This window comes from Cydia pomonella, chromosome 23 (assembly GCF_033807575.1).
Source record: "Cydia pomonella isolate Wapato2018A chromosome 23, ilCydPomo1, whole genome shotgun sequence".
NCBI classification, from domain to species: domain Eukaryota; kingdom Metazoa; phylum Arthropoda; class Insecta; order Lepidoptera; family Tortricidae; genus Cydia; species Cydia pomonella.
Window position 1 is genome coordinate 7076681 of NC_084725.1, and position 24921 is coordinate 7101601.

Consider the following 24921-nt stretch of genomic DNA (forward strand, 5'->3'; position numbering starts at 1 on the left):
TATCCAATGACAAACTAGACCAAGGTACTCTGTTTACACCATCGGAGAAAAAAAAAAACCGCTTATTTGCAACCAAAGAATTTTACAAGAAATGTGTTTTTCAAGATCTACATGATAACAAAAAAATATGTTTAGATAATTATTTTTGATGCATTTTTTTATTTCGATATTACATAAAACTAGAGTATTTTCCCATCTATAACTTCCCTAGGGTCCCTGCCGTCCCACGCCACGGCGCTGCCATTATGCCACACGAAGAGGCCGCTGCCCGGAGGCCGCAGCGCCAGGCCTGCGGGGACTTTAGCGGCGGCCGCGGGAGTAATGTTGCCGGCCCCGTGGGTCATGTCAGATTGCACGTAGCCTGGGTGCACACAGTTCACTGATATCCCTGGAATAATATGTTCAACATCAAGGTAACAGGGAACAACGCGCATGGAAGCTCAGGAGTTGTAGGTGTCCATGCGCAACGGTAACCGATTACCATCAGGCGACGATTTGTTTTATTGCATACGCGGGACATACAAAAAAAAAAATGCATCGTCATTATACGAAATATGAAAAATGTTACCATCAATGTCAATGCAGGAGCTTCATTCGATCTTTAGAAATCTGAACTCGATGTTGTTTGACGCTCGTAGAATGTAATTTGTATAACATAGGTAGGTGCTGGGCTGCCGAGGATACCGTCACGAACTTAATGATAAGCTATTGTAAACCTGCTCACAAAATTTCACGAGAATCGGTTGAGAATTGCGGCCTGTAGAGTAGAATATCCAGACATACGAAAGCATTTTTGCCCAAGCAGAAATGGGGAAAAATGCTTGGCTAACGCTCGGTCAATAACGAAGATTCATTTTACTTTTTTATTTCGGACGATGACGAGGGAATGAAAATGAGCGCGACCTAATATTGAACCCAAGATTTCAGTACTAGATGTTTGTAAAATGACTTGTTGATTATTCGTACTTTCTGCTTACCTCTATCAACTAATCTGCGATGCAACATAAACGTGTACGCGTTTACACCAACTTTAGACACGACATACGGGGAGTTACCCCACCCATCAGTCTCTTCCCTGCCTTCTTTGACTGCGTCCACATATTCATTCATCAACTTTTTCAATTCGTCCAAACTTAAGTCCTCCCTTTTAATTTTCCTTCTCAATTCCTCAGAAGTAATCCTGCTCAAATGTCCTGACGAACTAGAAATATTTACTATAACTCCACCATTGCTAATTAGCGGTAGAATATCTTCAGTAAAATTAACCAAAGAAAAGAAATTCACGAACATAGTTTGCTCTGCTTGATAAATCTTTGGTTCTAGACAGTCTTTTAAAAAAAGTATTCCTGCGTTGTTTATAAGAAGGTCTATTTTCCCATGGTTCTTTTGAATGTATTCAGTGAATTGCTTAACACTGTTATTATTGGTTACGTCCAATTGGTGGTAGGCAGGTTTTTGGCCTAGATTTTCTAACACTTTACATGCTTTTAGCCCTCTTGTTGAGTCTCTGGACGTCAGATACACTGTACCGTGGAATTGTTCGCATAATTCTTTCACTAGAGCAAAGCCGAGGCCTTTGTTTGCACCGGTCACAACTGCTACTTTGTTATTTGACATAGCACTAAGTTATTAAAAAAGGAATCTTGAAAATGTTTTTTAAAACACGAACATAACCTAACTTTTTTAACTTTACACTAAATAGTATCACTTTATCGCTACAAGAAGTTAAGTGAACTTAAAATGAAAAGCAAACGGTGATAAGATATATAACTACTTGTTTAATACTTTACACAATTCAACATTATATGTTTACCCTACTACTGCTGTCAAGGGCGATAGTAATCGATTGTTTACTAATGTAAGTTTCGAATAAATCACTGAAGATGTCACTATACTGGTAAGCATCATACGTAGTTAACAACGCCATCTAGTACCTCATGTTAAGTACTTCTAGCTAGGGTAGCGACGTTACCTTTTATCATTTCCCCAAGTCAAATTGGGGCTCAATCGCAGATCGCCGATGATATAAAAGTTATACGTTTACACTAATTTCACCAGCTTAGCTATTTTTAACCGACTTCAAGATTTCAAAAGGAGGAGGTTATCATTTCGGTTGTATGTTTTTTTTAATGTTTGTTACTCCATAACTCCGTCATTTCTGAACCGATTTTGAAAATTATTTTTTGTTCGAATTTATATCTTATACCTTTAAACGAGCAATTCTTGTATATATATACTTATGTATATTATATTTCCGGGATCTCGGAAACGGCTCTAACGATTTTGCTGAAATTTGGTATATGGGGGTAAATAATCGATCTAGATTAGTCTTATGATTGGGAAAACGCGTGTTTCCGAGTTTTCATGCGTTTTTCTTTCGACGCAGAATATGGTCGCTAATTTCGTATTACTGGCCATTGTCCGTCTGGTCCAGCGGGTTAAGACGCGGACTGCTAAACGAGTGTTACGGGTTCGAATCTCGCCCGGTGATTAACTTTTTTTTTATATGTTCAAGTTTATATATAAATATAAGTAATTTTTTAATTTTTATTGTTTTAGACAAGTTTAATTTAGTAAAAAAATGTAGTTAAGATTATCACCTTATACACCACCATATTACAAAAAATAGTTATAACCGACCAAAGCTCGGTCGCCCCGGTACTGTATATACAGATTGGTCCCGATTTTGTCAAATCAAAACTCAATTCAGACGATGGGGTAACTCTTCAAATATGAAAGGCATACATATCTAGTGGTTTTTGTATTTTCTTTAACAAATCAAGTATTTACATTTAAAAAAATGACATGTGATGAAGTGGAACTGCTGATGATGATCAGAATGGAACTCTTCAACGACGCAAAGTACACGTTTGGCGATTTGTCCTCTTCGCTGTGTTTGTTAAGTAAATTAGATTTTCAAGATAATTTTTTGTCAAGTTCGAGTTCTGACGATGGAGTCCATGAGGAATCGAGGGAACTCTTCAAATATGAAAGGCATACATATAGTGTTTTTGTATTTTGCATACATATAGAGATTTAATGAAGTGGAACTGCTGATGATGATCAGAATGGAACTCTTCAACGACGCAAAGTACACGTTTGGCGATTTGTCCTCTTCGCTGTGTTTGTTAAGTAAATTAGATTTTCAAGATAATTTTTTGTCAAGTTCGAGTTCTGACGATGGAGTCCATGAGGAATCGAGGGAACTCTTCAAATATGAAAGGCATACATATAGTGTTTTTGTATTTTGCATACATATAGAGATTTAATGAAGTGGAACTGCTGATGATGATCAACGACGCATAGTTCACGTTTGGTAATTTGTTCTCTTTGCATGTTTGTCAAACTGTTAGGTTTTCAAGGCACATTTTTATATTTCTATCTTATTTAGTTTTTTTTTTAATAATTATCTGGTGCTTTATTTCATGCCTGGTGTGAAATAATTTATCTTAAATACAGTAGAATACCCTATTGCGGGTATCTTACCAGTCAACTATAGGGCAAATCTGAAATGTGTCAAGGTGGATGCAGTGAAAAAAAAACATGTTACCTCCTTTTCTACATAATTAGGCGTAGGAGGCTTTCTTTTTAATTTAATTGTATGAAATCCAAAATCAACAATAATCGTTCTTTCACCGGTCTCCCTCATTGACGTCAGTTTTTTTTTCTTAAAAATTGAATTTTTTTCAGAGATGTGAGTGATAACAGCCCCCTCTGAGCCCGGGCTGAGTCTAGGAAAACAGTAAATATTTTTCTAACCTGGCGACCCCACCACCTCCTGACCTCCTGACCTGGCTTTAGTCAGGTGACCCCTCCCCCTGACTATTCGCCCTTGAAAGATAAAGTAAAGTAATGCAAGATTTGCGCAGTAGGTATGCCTTTAAATACGTACCTATACCCTCTTCAAACCCTCACAATGCTCAAATGGCTCATATATCTAGTTAAGTATTTGATCGTCATTTGGCTATCCAGATAATTTCCAAGTTTCAAGCCTACATTAATAGCTAACTGATTGCGATGTTTGCTAGCCATAAGTTACTAATCATCTAGATTTAGTGGCATGATTAACTTTGAATGTACTTATACCTAATTTTAAACAATTGTTAAACGCTGCCATATTTAGACAAGAAATCCATATTTGGAGTCAGATAATTTTGTTTTACGGGAGCACGTTATTTATTTTACAGTACCTACTTTATAGCACTAGTGCGAAAATTAGCATATTACGTTACTGTGTCGGACATTTAAAGGGCCATATGTACTGTAAAACGTTGTACGATACATGTGCGAATAGGTAATTCGCAACTCGTGTCGATTTAAAACACTCCCTTCGGTCGTGTTTTAATTTATCGCCACTTGTTTCGAATTTCCTATTTTTCGCACTTGTATCGTAATGTACTATTACTGAATTGACAAATATATACACACCGTTTTTTTTTCCGTTAATTTCAAGGGTGCATCCCTGAGCTTAAATTAAGTAACTCTTTCAAAGACACCGGTATTCTAATTAACTCCATTTCGGAAATAATCAATAATTCTTTTTTTTTCTGATAAGGCCCTTACGAGCGTATACACTTGCCTTAGGGCCTGTTTACATATTGATTAGTGTAATAAGGGATCTGTACCTATAGTGTTTTTATCAGTCAAAACCTTATGACCTTATGACAGAACTTATGATCTGACTAAGTAGTATTTTCCTCGTGTTGGTCTTATGAAATTTTTTGTGTTTCACTCGAAGGTAAAGCTTTTGTTTAACCTTCGTGGATTGAAACACTCGCAACGCTCAAAATTCCACTTCTCAAACCACTCGCTACGCTCGTTCAATTTTGGAATCTTTCACTTGCTCGGGTTTAATTAGCATGAGCGGTTCAACAGTAACTTTGCCCCCTTGTAAAACAACTATTCTACTTTTTAATTTCCTATTTTCGTGGTTTAAGGTCGACTGTCAAAGTTGCGCACGATTTTTAATAAACACACAGCTCTTCTGTACCCCTAGTGTAAATAAATTCGATTTCGAAACGTGACGTACGCGTTTGCGTTTAGTCTCATTTTGTATTGGATTTAGAAAGAGCGCGCCAAGCGGGACGTTTTGGAAACTCAAAATCCTATACAAAATGAGACTTAACGCAAACGCGTTCGTCACGTTATGATGTCGATCAAATTTACACTAGGGGTACTGAAGACATTTGCGAGGAATCGTACTAATGAATGCTTGAAGCAGACGGGATATTAGGTACAGCTATAACTTCATTAAGGATGACTCACGTTAGAACGGTCCGGGTACGGGCCGAAGCGTTCGAAATTTCGTTTTCTATAGAAAGTATCACGTGATCACCGATCACCCGTTATAGAAAACTAAGTGTAGGGCGCCCCGGCCCGGACCCAGACCATTCTAACGTGAGTCATCCTTAATGAAGATATAGCTGTAACGATGCTGTTGATGCGCAAATAAATAAATAAAAATAAAACTCAACAGTTTGTTACATTTTAGAGTTGTTTATGAATATCGCAATCCATAGATAAGTAGTCAATTACGATGACATGTATACGTATTTGTGTTTATAGTGTTTGTACTTTGTACGTACTATGGTGCTGGTATGTATACAAATATATGTTCCAAGGTTGCAAATATATATAAGTCCTGAGATAGTGAAACACGTGTGGTCCAGTTAGGTTATCGCGGGCGCAGCCGCGGCTAATCTACGGTTAGAACAATGTAGGTAAAATAGGTAGATACCCAACCTTATGTGCCTACAGTGTTAACTATAGGTATATTTGTTATAATGGAATAATAAATAAATTCAGTATATACTTTCAGTAATTTTAAGTTTAATCTTCTTTAACCGTAAACACTTTTATTGGTATTAATGGAATCATCCTTTAATTTTTGTCGGGACTCGCCCCCACAAATCGCTCCCATCTCCAGTTTTCTTCGCTCTGTTCTCAATAATGTTATCAGAAACATATTTCAAGTCATACGCCCAACCGATCCACGCGCAGAAATCAATGAACTTCGTCGAAAAATTCAAATAATTATTTCCCAATTCCGATGTTCTATAATCGAAAGGAAAAACATGATGGTAGTTATGGTAGCCTTCACCAAAAGTAAGTACGGCTAAAGGGACATTAGTCGTTGGTGATATATCTTTGTCATAGGGCTTGTTTCCGAACATGTGCGCAACGCTATTGATGGAGAATACGAAATGAGAACCAATCACAATACGGAAAAGAGTTACATGGTATGAATTGATCAAGGTTTCTTGCCAGAAGATCACTGGTATGAGCGATGGTAGTACGAAGGCTAGTGAAAGGCTGAGAGCTACGTAATATCTGAAACAAAATAATTTCAGACGTAAGTTTACTTCCATTTGCCTGATGTGTTTTGCGGTGCCTAGGCTACACGTAATGGGGCAGGTGTGGCTGCGTAATAGACACAAATAAAATATTACTAAGAAGAGATAAACATTGGAATTTGGAATTATGTAAGAGGTCGAATATTTACTAAAAACTCTTTATTTGTGGGATTGACGCATTTTCTCTATGTGGCGGAGGAAACGCTTACCCCCTTATTCATAAACGTGTACTAAATTTACGATGCCGCTAATAATCGTTTGTGCCTTTCCATCATACCAATACGTCGGAAAGGGACAAAAATAATCGTTTGTCCCTTTCCGACGTATTGGTATGATGGAAAGGCACAAACGATTATTAGCGGCATCGTAACTTTAGTACACGTTTATGAATAAGGGGGTTAGTGCATAACGCGCACATTAAGAGTTTTTAGAGAACAATACATAATTATCAATCTGAGCTTTATAAGGTCTTAATATTCGACTCCTAATATAATATATTAACATCTTGTTTATCACTTTAAATTACTTTAAAGATAGAATATGTCAACTAGTAAAAGAATATAGTATTGGGATATCTACTTTAAAACCTGCTCTACATAGGTAATTTAAACATGTATTGAACTTACTTCTTTTGAAACTGCAACACAGGATTGTCATATAAATCCGATAGGTCGATTATTTTTCCTTTTTCAATAAGTTCTGGGTGCTTTTTCACCAGTAACCAGCCGATGTGGGAGTAAAAGAATCCCCTCTTAGAGTTGTATGGGTCGGCATCCGTGTCTGTATACTTGTGGTGTAATCTGTTCCAAGAAATAAAGCCACTGTTCAATGTACCTATAGACGCAGTTGCTATGAACTCTCCTAAGTATGATGCTATGAAAGGACTCCTTATTTAGAGGCCTTAAGAACTTAAGGGCCAGGGCTAATGCAACTGCTCTAAAAATACAAGAAGTTAGCCTAGAGCTAGACACACTTATACCGCGGGTGAACTCTCTTATCAAAAGTGTGCCATGAATAAAATAGTGGGAGGTAGTCTAGAGTTACTAGACTGACTTCTTCCAGTAGTTGCAATTGTCCTATACTAATGAGCTACCTGCCCAGATTTTCCCGAGGGTCTACAGTACGAAGTTCTTCAAAAAAGGAGTGTACAAATGTTTAAAGGGTCGGCAACGCGCATGTAACACCTCTGGAGTTGCAGGCGTCCATAGGCTACGGCGACTGCTTACCATCAGGCGGGCCGTATGCTTGCTTACCACCGTCGTGGTATAAAAAAAAAACTTGCAATTACCGTGGCTGCGCCATCTTACCGGGCATAATAACCTAAAGGTTATGGTGCCATCGCTCGCTTTTTGATATTTCGGGTTAAAGATATTTTTTTTTTTACATATTTAACACATATCGGTAAAAGAATAAGGATCAAAGTAAAATGGCGTTCTAAAACTTTTAATCATGTATAAAAAAATGGCAGTAAATTTACTATATTTCTATGACAATCCACCTCTATTTAAAATTTTCGTTGATTACAACAAAGTTTTTCCCATAATTAGTATGAGTGTGAAATACCGTTTTTAAAGCTAGAAAATCTTTCTAAAGCGGTGGTACTACTCGTATGTCCCAGTTCGAACTTCGTCTAAAGCAGTAAAATTTTGGGAGATACAGCTATAAAAATAGAACTGAATGGAAGCGGATAAGCACAGTATAATAATACTCGTATAAATCACTCAAACCGGGTCATGTCAGAAAACATCAAATGGACCGACAAAAGGACAAGAGTCAGGAAATGACTGTCTGAGAAAACTATAGAATAGAATAGAATATTTTTTATTCGTAGACACAAACAAGACACATTAAATTACATGATATAACAAAAACAAAGGAAGTATAAAGTGCCACGAAATGGCCTCATCTCAGCATGTTGCTGGTGGCTTCCAGCGCTGATATATTACCTGTGGTCTCTAGCCCAGTTGATGACAGTAGACTGGCAGCCGAGAGTGTGGAACAACATGAGCAGAACCTGCAACGGGAGCTTCGCTTTGTAAGCGCGGTGGCAGAACAGGCGGTGAGTGCCGGCCCCGATGCCCCAGCATGTTGCCATGTAAAATAGGAAGTCTGGAAAAAATTAAGATACATCGTACATTGTGCAACGAGGGGGTAAGTGAAATTTTTCACGGGGGTTTTAAATGCACGACAGCCGGGCACGCAGGCATGCCTTTTGAATTGCGAAGCAGGATGCCTGGCAATTCACCCCGTAAACCCGACTAAGTGTGAGATTTTTACCTGTGCTGGTGTGGTGACGAACTGTTTTGCACGGTTTGAATCTATTTTACCCGGGATAAGACAGGTATAAGCCTACACTACAGTTGTTGGGTGATTCCATTTTTGATAACGAGTAATAGGACGCTCCGTACAGCCAGTATGTCAAAGGAAGAAAAATAACACGGTGTCCAGCACATTGTAATGTATTTTTTTTCACAATTGTAGTTTGTAGGTAGGAAAGATATGTGAAACTTTTGCCAGTAAAACTTTTTAGCCTAACACTTAACAGAATTTAAAAAGCATAATAGGTACAATCCATACAGCCCAATGTGCCATTATACCACAATGCGGAGCATGGGATACCATAATACTTACTGAGTAATAACGTAGCCCACTTCACAGAATTAAAGCACATTAAGTACAATCCATACAGTGCTCCGATATGCCAGTATGCCATAATGAGGACCATGGGGTACACTATAATATACTTCCGCGGCGTTGTCTGATCCTCCTGCTTCTTAGTGAACTGCTCGTTGTATATTTCATTTTCTTTAATATTTGGAGCCATTCCTGTGGGATAAATAAATAATATCAAAGTGAAGACAATTGGCCAGAGTTTCAGTTTTCGCATGATTTCAAATGTATATTTAATTAATATTAGGTACATGTTATTGGAAATTAGTGACTTATCATATTGTTATTGTATATCTGTTTGTCATTGTTGTTGTTGTATATCTTGTTTTTTTTTTATTTCAGTCTAAAATGCTGAAAAATTTAGGTAATATCGGTCTGTAAAGGTGCAGCATAAAAATTTGCTTTAGATTCGATTTTTAACTTTACGATGTCTATAGAAATAGAAAGACGCGAACGAGTTAATTGGTAATATAAAATAAAATGTCCATCTAAAAATCCTAGATCCGCCACTGTGCTTTGGCACATAACGAATAATGAATAAATCGATGAATAAGCTGCTATATCGTATATCACACATTTTTATTATTCATACGTTCCTGTTCCATTATTTATCGATTTATTCATTATTTTAAACATTTTCGACATCTGTATTCTGCAAATCACCAACATGAAATTCGAATTAAGATAAATAAATCATTATTATGATAACAACATTGTAAGAACGCCACTTATACTTAGCTCAAAATAGCCTCTAAAACAAAGATATAAGGCGCGTTTATTGGCGCTGAACAAAAAATTTGACAAATCAAAATAAACAAGTATGGCAAAGATATTGTAATGCGATAATAATAAAGTCGATATTAGACTGGCGTCTGACGTAAGATTGTCATTATCATTGAATTAACAATCAGTGAGCCGGTAGCTATGGACTGATAGGCACGCCGGACCCGGAGTCGAGACTGTAGTGCAGAAGTAATAGGTAAGTCCACTTAAAAATACAATTTCCCCCTTATTGATAAACGTGTACTAAAGTTACGATGACGCTCGTTTGTCCGTTTCCATCATATCAATACGTCAGAAAGGGACAAACGATTATTAGCGGCATCGTAACTTTAGTACATGTTTATGAATAAGGGGGTTTATGTCTATGTACCTAAATGCAAGCCTCGGAAACCGGTTAAATATCCAAACCTTTCCATTTCGGTTTCGCTCGAAAAAACGATTTTTTTAAACCGGTTTTATGAGAACAGTTCTTATCAAATTAACCGGTGTAGAACAATAAAAACCGGTTTCTTTCTATATCAGTGTCTATGTTTACGTTGCATACACCATCAGGCAAGCCGGCCGTTTCGTCGAATAAACCGATTTTAGTAGGTACAATAAAGTTCTTAAAACGTTCGCGTTCTTATGAAAGTTCTGACAAAAACTGAAATAAACCGGTGTTTACCGGTATTTTATAAACAGGTTCCGAGCCTTACCTAAATGTATTCTTTCGTTCGTCACCATTCCAATTCCAATCGGACCAAAACTGACATTCACCATATTGAAATTACAACAAGAACTATTCTCACTAATCACAACAAGAATGACCCTGAAAAGAGATACCGGAGTCCGAGGAATCATAGCTATACACACGCACTTTGGAAAAAACAGCTTAATATACTTAGGACATTCTTTTTCTATAAAGCCAATAGCAGCAGCATACGCAGCATGCACAGTTGCATTTAATGATGTAGGTAAACCACAACCCTCTTAACCTCACAGATAAAACACTGCTCAGGGTTGAGCATAACACCGAAGCATATAAATAGAACAGTGGAAGAAAAAAGTTCTGCATGCCCGTCTCATCCTCAAGATCTATCTCAACCACATATTGACCCGATAGCTTCATAAAAACTTTTTACAAAAAAAAGGAAACCGACTTCAAATAAAATATCCTTTTTTAAGTATATTTCTTTCTTATTCTTATTCTTATTCTATATGCGTTACCAACTGATATGTTTGAATTCGGTGCCAAGTCAAACTTTGAAGCACACCATGGTTTTGTTGCGATTCGATAAGGATGCGGTTATATGAATATGTAAATACCATACGTTGGATTACCTTACACGATAGCAATGAACATACTTTCTGTAGGTAAGTACCAAAGAACACACGGTCGAACCTACTTAGCGCAGTTCATATTCATACCTTGCTTGTCGGTATATTAGAATAAATCCAATGCGTTTATTTACCGTCGTAATTTTTAAAGAGCTCTTTAAAAATATAGCTATATTTACTAATTTCCGAAGTCTCCATAGCACGCAAGTGTGGAATTGAGACTGAGTTATTTCCAGTACCTTATCCAGAGAACTTCATTTCAAAATATAAAACAATACAAGGACCGACTCATGCCAAATTCCACCAAAATCGATTCAGATGTTTAGCCGGAAAAGGTAACAAAGAGACAGACCGAATTAATATCACGTTTATAATACCTATTACTACAGTTGTAATGTGTGTAGACATAAAGCTGATTATTTTTGACATGTATTGTTACTATTTGGCTTGGCGCCGACTTCAAACATATCAGTTGGTAACGCATATGCTTAAAAAAGGATAATATTTCATTTTATCCTTTTTGAAGTCGGTTTACTTTTTTTTGAAAAAAAGTTTTTATTTTTCCATTTTTAATTATAAGGCATTGTTAAGAGCTTACGAGTAACGCGTGACGCATAAATGAAAAACACAATCAGGTTTAACACTAAATTCGTTAACTTTAATAAATAATCAGGATTTTTCTCGAGTGCGTCTGAGAAATCATCCCTGCCACTACTTGAAATCTATCCTCCTACCCGCCACTGGCCCAATCCCTCATCCCTCCGATCACTCAACCTCACAGCACATCAACCCCTGATCACTGAAACCCTTGACCCTGCACCACCAACACCAAACCTTCAACCGCCATTCCCCGACCACTCAACTCCTACCTCCCGATTCCTCAACTCCCAACTCTTTAGTCTCCGACCCATCAATTCACCACCCCCTCGACCCTTTAACCTCTCAGACAGGGCCGGATTTGTTGGAAAGTCAATGGCACACTTTATTAATTGACATGCTCGTATAGAGATGTCTTTAGAATATTTTGGCTCTGGCAACTTGTGCGCTGTCATTTTTTTTTTACTATCACGGATCGACCGGTAAACATCTCATTAGATTTTACTCTCGATATTATAAGTTATTTACTTAATGTTAATGTCCTTATTGACGACTTTACATTTGTGCATTTTGGAAATACACGGAGTGTTAAAGGACGACGTTGTTTTAGTTCACTATCGCACCACTTCCTCCTGCTGCGTATGCACCCAGTGACGGGCTCTGCTTAACAGGTTAAGATGCCCAGCATACCACGAGAAAAGGAGAAATCGTGATCCATCTAGTAAGTGGCTGTCGATCGAGTGGCAAAACCTTCAAAATATAATCTCTTACGTCGTCCTACAACGTTAATTCTACACATTTTTGACATAAATTGCCACGATGGCTGTAAATGCCACTAATGTCGTCATGGGCACTCCCGTCATCGAGAAGCTGGACGGGAACAACTATCTAACGTGGAAGTTCGCATTGAAGATGATTTTGATCACGGAAGGATTGTGGGACACAATAGACAGGGAGTCGGACGAGGCTTTGACGGGCACAGATGCCGCGCGCGACCAGCGCGCTTTGGCACGTGTCTGTCTCAACATAAAACCGGCTTTATTTCAATACGTTCGGACTGCGACAACAGCTAAAGAAGCGTGGAAAAACTTGTCGGACATATTTGAGGACAAAGGGCTGTATCGGCGAGTGTTACTTTTAAGACAACTACACAGGGTAGATTTCACTGAGCATGCAGACATGGCTACATATATTGAACATGTAATGTCCCTAGTTCACCAACTCGCTGACATCGGCAGGGTGGTCGAAGATAAAGAAGTGGCCGAAATCTTATTGAGTGGCCTTCCGGCAGACTATGACACATTGGTGAGCAACCTAGAAACGTATTGTATATCTTCTGAAGAGCTGAAAAGCGACCTGGTGCGTACTCGTCTTCTTCAAGAGGCGCAAAGGAAGTCTGCGAATAACGGGAGCTCGACAACAGCATACATTACAAGCAAGATTAAGTGTACATACTGTCACCGAGTCGGTCACATCAAGCCCAAGTGTTTTAAATATAAGAAAGATAGGAAACAAAGGGATTCTTCCAAGTCTGCCACCGCCACTGCAGCTTTCTTCGCCCAGGACCGGACAGATGTCTTCTTGGACTCAGGAGCGTCTTCTCACCTTTCTAATGATCCAAACTTGCTCAGCAATATAAGGGATACAAAGAAGCAATCCATAAGTTTGGCTAACAGCGAGACAATGTCAAGTTCCAAAACTGGAGATCTTAGTGTTGCTTTAAATGGACAGGTGAGAACCTTTAAAAATGTCATGTTAGTTCCCAACTTATCCGCAAATTTACTTTCTGTGTCTAAATTATGTAAAGATGGTCATTCTGTTTTATTTAATAATGATGGGTGTTTTGTTTATGATAGGGGTCATAGTCTCAATAAAGCACCTAGCGACTATATGGCTATAGCTAACTGTGTTAATGGAATCTATAAACTCTCTGGGGATGTGTCTAGGGCTGAGGGATATAATCCTAACAGGAAGCACTCTTTGGACCTGCAACCCAGGCAGGTCGCACCGAGCGCTGCAGTTGCCGTCTCTACCCCGTCTGTGATGGACATGTGGCATTTTAGACTTGGTCACCTGCACTCAGCTGGGATGTGTAAGTTGAGGGATGCATGTGGTGTGTTGTTTCAGGATAAAAACCTCAAGAACTGTGAAGCATGCATTAAGGGGAAGCTTTCGGCCGAGCCTTTCCCTAAGGCTAGTAACAGTACAACAACGCAACCACTACAGCTGGTGCACACTGACGTCTGCGGACCAATGCCTGAGACGAGCCATGGAGGAGGAAAATATCTGCTCACCTTCACGGATGACTACAGCCGGAAGAGTTTTGCCTACATAATGAAGAACAAATCACAGGTATTTGATTGTTTTAAACATTTTAAAGCTATGGTAGAAAAAGAAAAGAGTTTGCCTATCCTTTGCCTTCGTAGTGATAATGGTGGAGAGTTTACTAGTTCTAAATTTACACAATATTTAAAAGAACATGGTATTATCCACCAGACCACTATTCCCTACTGTTCTGCTCAAAATGGAGTAGCAGAGAGGACTTTTCGCATTATATTTGATAAGGTACGCTGCATGTTACAGCATTCAGGTCTCGGCAAACGATTTTGGGGAGAAGCAGCAATGACTGCTGTATATTTAAAGAATAGATCTCCCACGTCGGCTTTAGCTGGACGTATACCTGAGGAGGTCTGGTCTGGCAAAAAGGTCAACCTTGGACATCTCAGGGTTTTTGGCTGTACTGCTTTTTCATTGTTACCTGAACATAAGCGAGATAAATTGGATGCTAAGGCAAAGGAATACATTTTTGTGGGATATTGTGATACATCTAAAGGCTATCGCTTAGCTGATCCTTTGGATCCCACAAAGGTTATTAAATCTCGAAATGTTGCTTTTATTGAGAATAGATTTTACAACCCGTGTACAAACCCCTTTCAAGAACTTTCCACGAGTGATAGCATTTTAACTTATAATGATATTTCTAATGAGATCTGTGATATTGGTAATGTTTCTAGTCAGAATAGTCAAGTAAATTCAAATAATGATAATGAAATCGAAAATAATGAAATTATTAATAATGAAATTTTAAATGATAATATTTTAATCAATGATAATAATAATGAGAATAATTTGAATTTATCTGACAGAGATTCATCATCATTTTCAGGTGGAGAAACCGATGAGTACTGCACTGGGAGCAGCGACTCCAGCACAGCTGATTCACCAGGTGCCGGCGGCCCACAACCAATGAGCCTTCCCCCTGTGGCAGCTGAAAGTGATGGAGCGTCTCGTCCTGTGGCCGACGCTACACCACAACGATCGTCTCGCTCCACGCGTAATGTACTCCCTGCGAGGTATTTAGACTATGATTTATCCTTACTCGCTCATGGTCCCTCTCCATCGACTGATGAACCCATTACCTATGAAGAAGCTGTAAGTGGCTCTAATAGCCAGCAATGGCTAGATGCCATGAAAAGTGAGTATGATGCTCTAGTTAAAAACAATGTCTGGGAATTGGTAGATAGGCCCGTTGGTAAAAATGTAATAAAATGTAAATGGGTTTATAAAACTAAATATGATGCTTCTGGTAATTTTGATCGTTTTAAAGCAAGATTAGTCGGCTTTACCCAACGGGAAGGCATTGATTATAACGAAACGTTCGCTCCTGTTGTCCGTCACTCGACAATGCGAATTTTATTTTGTATAGCTAATCAGTTAGACTTAAACATTGACCATCTAGATGTGGCAACAGCTTTTCTCAATGCTGACCTTAATGAGACTGTATATATGGAACAGCCTATTGGTTTCAGTGATAATAATAAAAATAAAGTATGTTTGTTAAAGAAAAGCATTTATGGCCTCAAACAGGCAAGTAGAATGTGGAACTGTAAAATACATAGTTTACTTAGTGAGCATAATTTCACTCAATCCAAGTGTGAACCCTGTGTATATGTAAAAAGTAACAAGGATGATTTAGTGATTTTGGCTTTATATGTTGATGACTTTTATGTGTTTTACAGCCAAAACAGTTCGATTAAGCGAAATTTGTTAAACATTTTAGAAAGTAAATTTAATGTTAAAAATTTAGGTCCGCTTAAGAGCTGTTTAGGTATAAATGTGTCTAGGGATAAAGTTAAGGGAACTTTGACTCTAGATCAGAGTGAATATATCAGAAAACTACTTGTACGTTTTGGCATGGAAAATTGTAAGGCCGCAGCCACACCTATGGAAATTAACTGTAAACTTGTAAAATCTGAAAATAATGACTGTTTGCAGGATGATGTTTTTAACTATCGACAACTTTTGGGTTGCTTGATGTATCTGTCTGTATGTACACGGCCAGATATATCATATGCATGTAGCCAACTTAGCCAATTTAACAATTGTTTCGATAGGTCACATTGGTTAGCAGCTAAGCGTATATTGCGTTATTTGGCAGGTACAATTCATTATTCTCTATGTTTTCATAAGAATGAGAATTGGTCTATGTATGCTTATACTGACGCAGACTGGGCCAATGATATTACTGACAGAAAATCCTATACTGGCTATGTCATTAAATTGGGAAATTGTACAGTTAATTGGGAGTCTCGCAAACAAAGGTGTGTCTCTTTGTCATCGTGTGAATCAGAATACCTAGCAATATCTGATGTATGTAAAGATGTATCATTCATTAAGAGTCTTTTGTCTGAGATTTTGCCTAAACAAATTAATTGTATTGTATATAATGACAACCAAAGTGCTCAAAAGCTTTTACAAGCTAAGGAATACTGTCATAAGCGAACGAAACACATCGACATAAGGTACCATTATGTTAAAGATTTAATATCTAAAAATGTAATTAAAGTAGAGTATTTGCCTACAGACAAAATGATTGCCGATGTGTTGACAAAACCTTTAGGTAGAGTTAAGCATAATGAGTTTATCAAAGCTATGAACGTTTGTTAATACTTTCAATAACTAGAGCATATAAAGTAAGTTGTGATTGTACTCTAAATTTATATTAAGTATTTTTATCTGTTGTTTTTTTGTATAAAAAGCTAACAGGTTTATTATTATTACTAGTATATGGTAGAGTCAATATGAATTTGTTTTAAATGTACATTCAATGTTTATTTGTGACATTTAATATGGTAGAGCCAAATTTAGTTGTTTCATGTTAGTTTTCTCTTTGAAATATTTGACTCTACTATGGTTATTATTTAGATAACAGTGTGCCCTTGAGGGGAAGTGTTGGAAAGTCAATGGCACACTTTATTAATTGACATGCTCGTATAGAGATGTCTTTAGAATATTTTGGCTCTGGCAACTTGTGCGCTGTCATTTTTTTTTTACTATCACGGATCGACCGGTAAACATCTCATTAGATTTTACTCTCGATATTATAAGTTATTTACTTAATGTTAATGTCCTTATTGACGACTTTACATTTGTGCATTTTGGAAATACACGGAGTGTTAAAGGACGACGTTGTTTTAGTTCACTATCGCACCACTTCCTCCTGCTGCGTATGCACCCAGTGACGGGCTCTGCTTAACAGGATTTAGGGGAGGGCAAACGGGGCTACTGCCCCGGGGCCTCCACAAAGAGGGGCCCCCACAATAGAGAATTCGGAAAATTTACCATTTTATTTGGAAAAAATTTGGGGCCAGGGGGCCTCCACTCCTTTATTGCCCGAGGCCTCCAGACCTCTAAATCCGGCATTGCTCTCAAAGCCTGACTCGTCAAGCCCAAACCCCTCAACCCCCAACCTCAGACCCTCGTCTACCTTCACCACCACCGTCTACCTCACACACCTCTCACACCTACCCCTCACCTCGTATTTCCAACACTACCTACATTAAAAATCATAATACACCCATTACATTTATTTATATTATCCTATACAACTTAAATAATAACAAAAGTCATTCCAAAAAATCTTGTACAAATCACTATTATTACAAAAAAATAAAAACCAATCATAACAGGTAAGTTCCACATATCGCCCGTGGTCTTCATAATCAGTAAGTAGCCTTATCACGAGATTGACACTGACATATTTGCTATAGCGTAACTTACTTTCTATGCATCTCGCTCGTACTGGCATCCTATTAGTGCGAGCGAGATGTATATAAAGTAAGTTACGCACACGTCAGTTAATATGTAGAGTCAAACTGGTTACAGTTGCACTACATCAAATTGGTAGTTTACGAGAGGAAATGCTTGAGCCTTTAAAAATTGAGAAGTTCCTTCAATTCCTCTTTGAAAACTGAAGGTTTTCTTATCGCAATTTAATACCTAGTCATCATACCAGAAATTATTATCAAATATATAATTAATTAAAAAACCTGAAACCTCAAATGCCAGATGTCGAAAATGTCACAACCACCCAGAAACCATATATCCAACATGTCACTGGAGCATGCCCTAATCTTGCACAAACTGATTACATACATCGACAAAACCAGATAGCAAATATTATAACACCAATTAATACCTACCTAGAACACAGTCTTATACCCAAAAACAATACACCCTACTACAAATATAACCCTAGTTCATACTGGAGAACAATAACCACAACATTTATTTCGACCGCGCACTGTGGGCTGAAATGGTTACATATCAGAATTCCGAAAATCGATTTACCTAACGTTGCACCTAAGCTACACCTAATTAATTAAATACCGAATGCACGTTTCACCTAAAATTGTTTTATTTAAACTCAGAACAGAATACCTAGATTTACCTAAAGTTGATGCAACTAATGCTCGATATACCTAAAGCCGATTTACCTACCTATAATACACAAAATACCTAAAGCTAATATAGGGACCGTGCGCGTTGGAGGGTCTGCCATCTTGTGGCCTCAATCGGAACCATAAACATGCACATGTACACGTCACGTGTTTTCTTGTGTATAGTAGGTTCTGCCATCTTGTGGGCTACATCGGAACAAAAAACATCCCATTTACGCCTCGCGCCAAAAATCTGACGGCTCCTGTGCTGCCTCCTACAGTTCATGCACGCTCCCTATACCTAATGCACGAAACACCTAATGTTTTGTTTACTACTATTTGCGTATACGAACATTTTTTGCCATGGGCCATCGTTTACAAGTTATTTACGAAAAACTAAAAAAAGCTCGGAGACGGGTGCGCGCTACCCGCAATTTCCCTAAGTACTCAAACATAGAACAATAGTACAAGTAGATATAGCTAATCAATCAATAGTACAAGTCCTCCCTCCCAAAGCTCGACCTTCGAGTCGTGGGTAGACACACCTTTTTGAGACGTTTCGAGCCTGCGACCCTACGCGGATCTCAACCCTCGGGCATAGCAATAGCTGTCTAAAGTTAGGATTTTTTTTTCAAAAAATTCAAAAGTTAGCATAACAATGCTCGGATAAACCCATTTCAATGAAAAAGTCTTAAAATTACAACATTGATTTTTGTGCCTTTTCCATAGAAACTTTTAACGATTTTTTTTTAAACCGCACCCGTTACAAAAATATGAAGTAGTAGAATATGAAGGCCAAAAAACCACAAATAATTTGTGGTATAACCATTTGCGTGGATATTACGGTATTATTTGTTGTTTTAGAATAATTCTGATTTTTTTTCCTGCTTCATATACATCATGTTTGAAAAATAATCATAACTCGACTTTTTTCATATCAAATCATTTGGAATTCATAGTTTAGCATAAAAATTATGGGTAAGTCCCATTTTAATAAAAAATAACTTTAAAATGTCAATTTCGGTTTTTACGACTTAGAAACCAAACCGCACGATTAAAAAAAAACCGCACCCGTGATGGAAATATGTAGTGTCCCAAAAAATCACAAATAATTCCTAGTGTATAGTCCGGCGAGGATATTACGGTTTATTTTGCGGTTTTTGAAAGAAATTGATTTTTCATTTCTGTTCCATACAGTTTTTTCGAAAAAAAATCATAATGTCAAATTGTTCCAAATTCAAAAGTTACTATAAAACCAATTTCAAAACTGGGCAAAACCTATTTCAACGAAATAAAAATTTAAAATAACAACTTTGGCTTCTATGTCAATGAGAGCTGGATTTCAGCCCACAGTACCGCACGATACTTACCAACAGCGATACCGATTACTCACTACAACCGACCAGACATTGCCTTGACAGATATAGCGAGCAAAATCACGTACCTAATTGATATTGCAGTTCCTAACACTCACAATCTACACAAAATGATAACCTAAAAATTAACCGACTAAGTATAAGTAAGGGTTCCGTAGCTGTAGATCAGTATATAGCTCAGTATACATTTACTACTACTCAACTGGTCTAGAGTTCGAATTCTGGTAGGAGAATTTGTGTGTGATGTGATGTACTGTACGAACATTTTTTTCCCGTGTTAGTTATATTCTACATGTATGTCTCTTAAGGTCCGACCGAGATCTCGGTCTCGGTCTCGGTCTCGGCATTCTCGGCCAAAAATCGAGCCGAGATCTCGGTCTCGCCGAGACCGATTCTTGCAGAGACCGAGACTGTGAGGATGTGAGGTGACCGAGGCAATGAGTTATCATTGGTGAATTTGAATTTTCCGCGCACGAGCGCCGGGGTCTAAGCCACCCGTTGGTTGCATCACCCGGTTCGTGTGACGTTTTTTGTGATTTTGATTGATTTCGTACCCACATTTTAAGCCAATTCCTTATCAAATACTAAGTGTTGGGATCGGATAGGCGCGGTTGCAAGTAATGACTTGTTCATTTGTATCTTTTCTTTTTATGGTTGTTGTTATTGATGAATCAATGAGTGTATATTGTTACCTGGATGTAACTTAGATTAACTTGTTGTGAGTGGATGACACTGGATATTTTGATACTAAATATATTTGTGTTAACGGGAAAAAGCAAAGCAGTAGGTAAATACAAAACGACACCTGTGGCCGATTTTTTGGGTTACAATATAGAACTCTTTAGTTTGATTATTGTTATTGTACCTCTTTTTGTGCACATCCGTACTGAAAAAACCGGCCAAGTACGTGTCGGACCACGCATAATGGAAGGTTCCGTACCTTCGTACATTACAAAAAAGCCGTACAAGCAAAAGAGCGTATGTTAGTGGCACTTTCGTCGTTTTAATAATATCAGTTTTTTTATAACTCTTAAATGGCTTAACCAACAATATTCAAAATAATTTTCCTGAAACATTATTTGTTTATTAAGCTTTATTATTCAGATATTTTTAAATGGTTTTGCTCTCCCGGTTCAAAAGTTACGAGGGAATCACACTATTTTTTTGGAGCGATTATTTCCAAAAGTATTTACTTAATCAAAAAAACGTTTGTAGCAACCTTCATGTATTTTTAGACCTATCTAATGATGAGCCACATGATTTTTTTAAAAGTTTTAGTTACATTTATATGGAGTATATATTTGAAAATATATTTAACGATTTTTTTTTTGAAACTAAGAAGCGACATACATAATACATCTACAGCTATGTTATTGTAAACTGGCTGTGACATACGCATAGACCGACAGACATAAGGTCATGACAAAAGTATAAGGGTTCTAAGTTTGCCATTTTGGCTACGGAACCCTAAAAGTACTATTTAATAGCGCTACGAATTGATTATGATAACTTTTTTCTGATAAATCGTCGAATTTCGATTATAAAAGCATTTTTAGTGCAAATTTCGTATTTTTTTTTCTATTTTATATATTCTCGGTCTCGGTCTCGGTCTCGGCCGAAACAAAAAAAGCGTTCTCGGTCGGACCTTAATGTCTCTTTTTTGCTTTGCCTTAGCCCACATTTGGTGGAGTCGGCTCTCTTTATCCTTCGGCGCCAAGACGATCTGTGTTGAGTTATCGGGTTGGGTAATTGGGCTTTTTCCAATAGTTTGGCCATACTCGTCCACCATGTCAGATAGGGCCGTCCTCCTCGTTTTTTGCCTTTTGGCAGAGCCAACGCTTTTTGCACGACATGGCCGTTGTTTCTCCGCATAACATGGATGGCCGTACCACCTTAGGCGGGTTTCTGTGAGTTTCTCGGAGATGGGGGTGACCCTGAAACTTAGGGAATGCAAACCGGTTTTAACCGAAACCGAAAAAATCGGTTAAAACCGGTTTTTTTATGGAAACCCAAAACCGGGTTTTTAGAATTTGAAAAAACCGGTTTCGGTTTTATTCACTTTTTTAATTTATTTACCTATTAAGTTGCATGTTTTATTCATTATAAGGGTATAAATCGGTCCTAAACCGGTTGAATCGACATCAAATCAAATAATGTGGTATTGTGTTAGTTTGATCATTTGTAACGCTAAATTGTTTAGTTTATTGTTTATTGTTGTTATACATACATACCAGCACTTACAGATACACCTTACGTGCTAATAGTGTTATTACTAATATGTAATTGTATTTTCGTGTGATTATACACTCTAATATTATATTCAGTCAAATATTTAATTACATATTATATTATTATGTCATTATGAAATTACATTAAATTGTCATCATTATGTATGTCACATTAATAACTTAATTTTTATATTAACAAATATTACAGTACAAATCATCCAAACGAAATTTCGACCAATCATAATTATTTCACTGAATGAATTTTTTGAATTTTTACGGTACAAAATACAAAAATACGAAAGATTTAAATAATTTAAAGTATTGGCAGTGGCAGGACATCCGTGCTGGTGTACGAATTGTATAGTAGTACTTTTTAATAAAAATGGGTATAAAAGGTCTTATTTATAATTTTATTATGCGATGCGCTATAGAAAAATTCCACGTAATCAATTATATCAATGGCACCTTTAGAGTCTTTTGTTGGTTCGGTGATAACGACTTACCGACAACCTTTTTTGTCTCTTTCGCACTAATAGGAAAGGGTAGTTCAAACCCTAAAGAATGGAATTACTTGACTACCTGTGTTTGCCCAGTTTAAGCTAACACCTGTAGCATACTCTATAAACGCACCTGTCATAACATTCTTTGTAAATGCAACGTGCTGTAAAACCTTACCAAGTGTCACTATGACAGCCCCCTCTTGCTTTATATCCCTGACACGGTACACAGCTCGCTATAATATTAATATTAATAATATTGTCATATCTATAAGAAGACGTTATTAATAAATACCCGAAGACTTTCAAGTATCGTTTTATTGAAGATCATACATGGCGCAGCCGAAAAGGAGTCAAATTCAGGAAGATTAAACTGGATTGGATAAGATAACCTACAAATCGCTACTGAGTGCATATGTTCATTGAACAAAGACAAGTGAAGATTAAGAAGATTTTAACGAAATGTCTGCCGTCGAATATAAAATGCCCGTGGGGCTCAATTTAGAAGATATCGAAAACTGCTGGCCGCAGTGGCAACGTTTCAAGCTATCTTTTCGCAACTTCGTGCTAGCGGCGGGGTTAGAAAGAATATCGGAAACAAGAAAAGCAGCAATACTTATTAACTGCGTTGGCCACGAAGCGCAAGAATTATATTTTAATGTTCTTAAAGTGGAAGGCAAGGACAAGCTAGAGGAGGTGATCGAAGTTTTCGACGACTACTTCAAGCCGAAACAAAATGAAATTATAAACAGATACAATCTTAACAAGCGGAACCAAGAAGAGGGAGAAACATTTGATGCTTTTTACACAGCAATAAGAAAACTAGCGGAGAATTGCAACTTCGGGGACCAGAAAGAGAAGATTCTTCGGGACAAGATTGTTATTGGTGTTCGGGAGCAACGTATCCAACAGAAGCTACTTGAAATCAAGGATCTCACTTTGGAGAAGGCCATCGACATCTGCAGGTCTGCAGAGCTGTCCAGAGAATTTGTGAAGACGCTCAACAACCCGGAGGTGCATGCAGTTCAGACCGGCCGGGCAGCACAGCAGTCCAATAAAGCTAAGTATTTCAGTAATCATAAAAAGACTATGTCTCAAAATGTTAATATGGAGGGTCGTTATAATAGATGGTTTTATAACTGCAAAAAGTGTAACACCGAGCATGGTCCTAAACAGTGTCCTGCTTATGGTAAGACTTGCTCGAGCTGTAACAGGCTGAATCATTTTAGTGTGGGTTGTACTTTTTATAAGAGACGGGTTGATAACATTAATAACAATGACATTGAAGAAGCCTGTAACAATGTTCATGACTTATGACTGTCTAATAATATTACTTATGAGGTTTATTCCATAGATTTGGGTAAAAATGATTGGACTGAGACGCTCAGAGTAGAAAATAAAAATGTTTGTTTTAAATGTGACACCGGAGCTCAAATTAATGTGATCAGTGTCAGGGATTTTAGGAAAATTGTCAATGATGATTACAATTTCAAAATATCTGAGACGAGAGTAATAATTAAAGTCTTCGGGGGTGGGAAATTGTTCCCAATAGGTAAAGTCACACTAAAAGTTTTTTCTAAAGCAGTTAAAAGTGATGAAGTCATGACTGAGTTTTTAATTGTCAAAGAAAGTGTCAGACCAATCTTAGGATTAGCCTCATTAGTAAAATTGAAGTTATTAAATAATACTAATATTGATTCAATTGAGACTGATCATATTGCCACTAATATTTTAAAAACTGATCTGGTAACTAATAATAATAGTAAAAACTGGGTAATTAATAAAAACATCGAACTATTTCAGGGTGTTGGAGAGTTCAAAACACCACTGCAACTGCGCATTCGACCTGACGCTGAGCCTGTGGTGAGACCTCCACGGAGGGTGCCCAACTCCCTGAAGCCGCGCCTCGCGGACAAACTGGCAGCTCTGGTGAAGCACAAAGTCATAGCTAAGGTAGACCACCCTAAAAGTTTTGTTAGCAATTTAGTCATAATTGAAAAAAAGAATGGTTCACTTAGAATTTGTTTAGACCCGAAGGATTTGAATCAAGTGCTAATAAGAGAGCACCATTTAATACCAACCTTAGATGAGATTGTGCCAAAATTAAGTAATAAGAAGATATTTTCTGTGCTCGACCTATCAGATGGGTTTTATAATATTAAATTAACAGACAGCTCAAGTGACTTATGTACTTTTAATAGCCCGTTTGGCTGTTACAAATTTGTAAGGTGTCCGTTCGGGATCTCAGTAGCTCCTGAGGTATTCCAAAAATATAGCGAAACTGCCTTTGGTGACATCCCCGGAGTTATTGTTTATTGTGATGACCTTTTAATATGTGCTGACACTCAACAGGAACATGATGCAATTTTAGACAAGGTGTT

At 37.6% G+C, this 24921-nt stretch overlaps 3 protein-coding genes across 3 annotated transcripts in view; 1 reads left to right on the forward strand and 2 right to left on the reverse strand.

Moving 5' to 3' along the window:
- Nucleotides 1-136: 136 nt before the first annotated feature.
- Nucleotides 137-1768, reverse strand: LOC133530676 (carbonyl reductase [NADPH] 1-like). The gene is made up of 2 exons (XM_061868696.1): nt 978-1768; nt 137-388 (listed from the first exon to the last, which is right to left on the reverse strand). The coding sequence occupies exons 1-2, from the start codon at nt 1615-1617 to the stop codon at nt 180-182; spliced, it is 849 nt and encodes a 282-aa protein (XP_061724680.1). The 5' UTR covers nt 1618-1768; the 3' UTR covers nt 137-179.
- A 4041-nt stretch (nt 1769-5809) lies between these two features.
- On the reverse strand, nt 5810-19874 carry LOC133530578 (acyl-CoA Delta(11) desaturase-like). Its single transcript, XM_061868542.1, has 5 exons — nt 19810-19874; nt 8985-9179; nt 8300-8462; nt 6980-7153; nt 5810-6330 (listed from the first exon to the last, which is right to left on the reverse strand). Exons 2-5 carry the CDS (start codon nt 9175-9177, stop codon nt 5874-5876), a joined length of 987 nt encoding a protein of 328 aa, XP_061724526.1. The 5' UTR covers nt 9178-9179; nt 19810-19874; the 3' UTR covers nt 5810-5873.
- Nucleotides 9881-24921, forward strand: part of LOC133530572 (delta(24)-sterol reductase-like) — a 40164-nt gene continuing 25123 nt past the window's right edge. The window contains exon 1 of the mRNA XM_061868536.1: nt 9881-10002. The gene's annotated coding sequence lies outside the window, so the exon portion shown is untranslated. The remainder of the gene's footprint in view (nt 10003-24921) is intronic.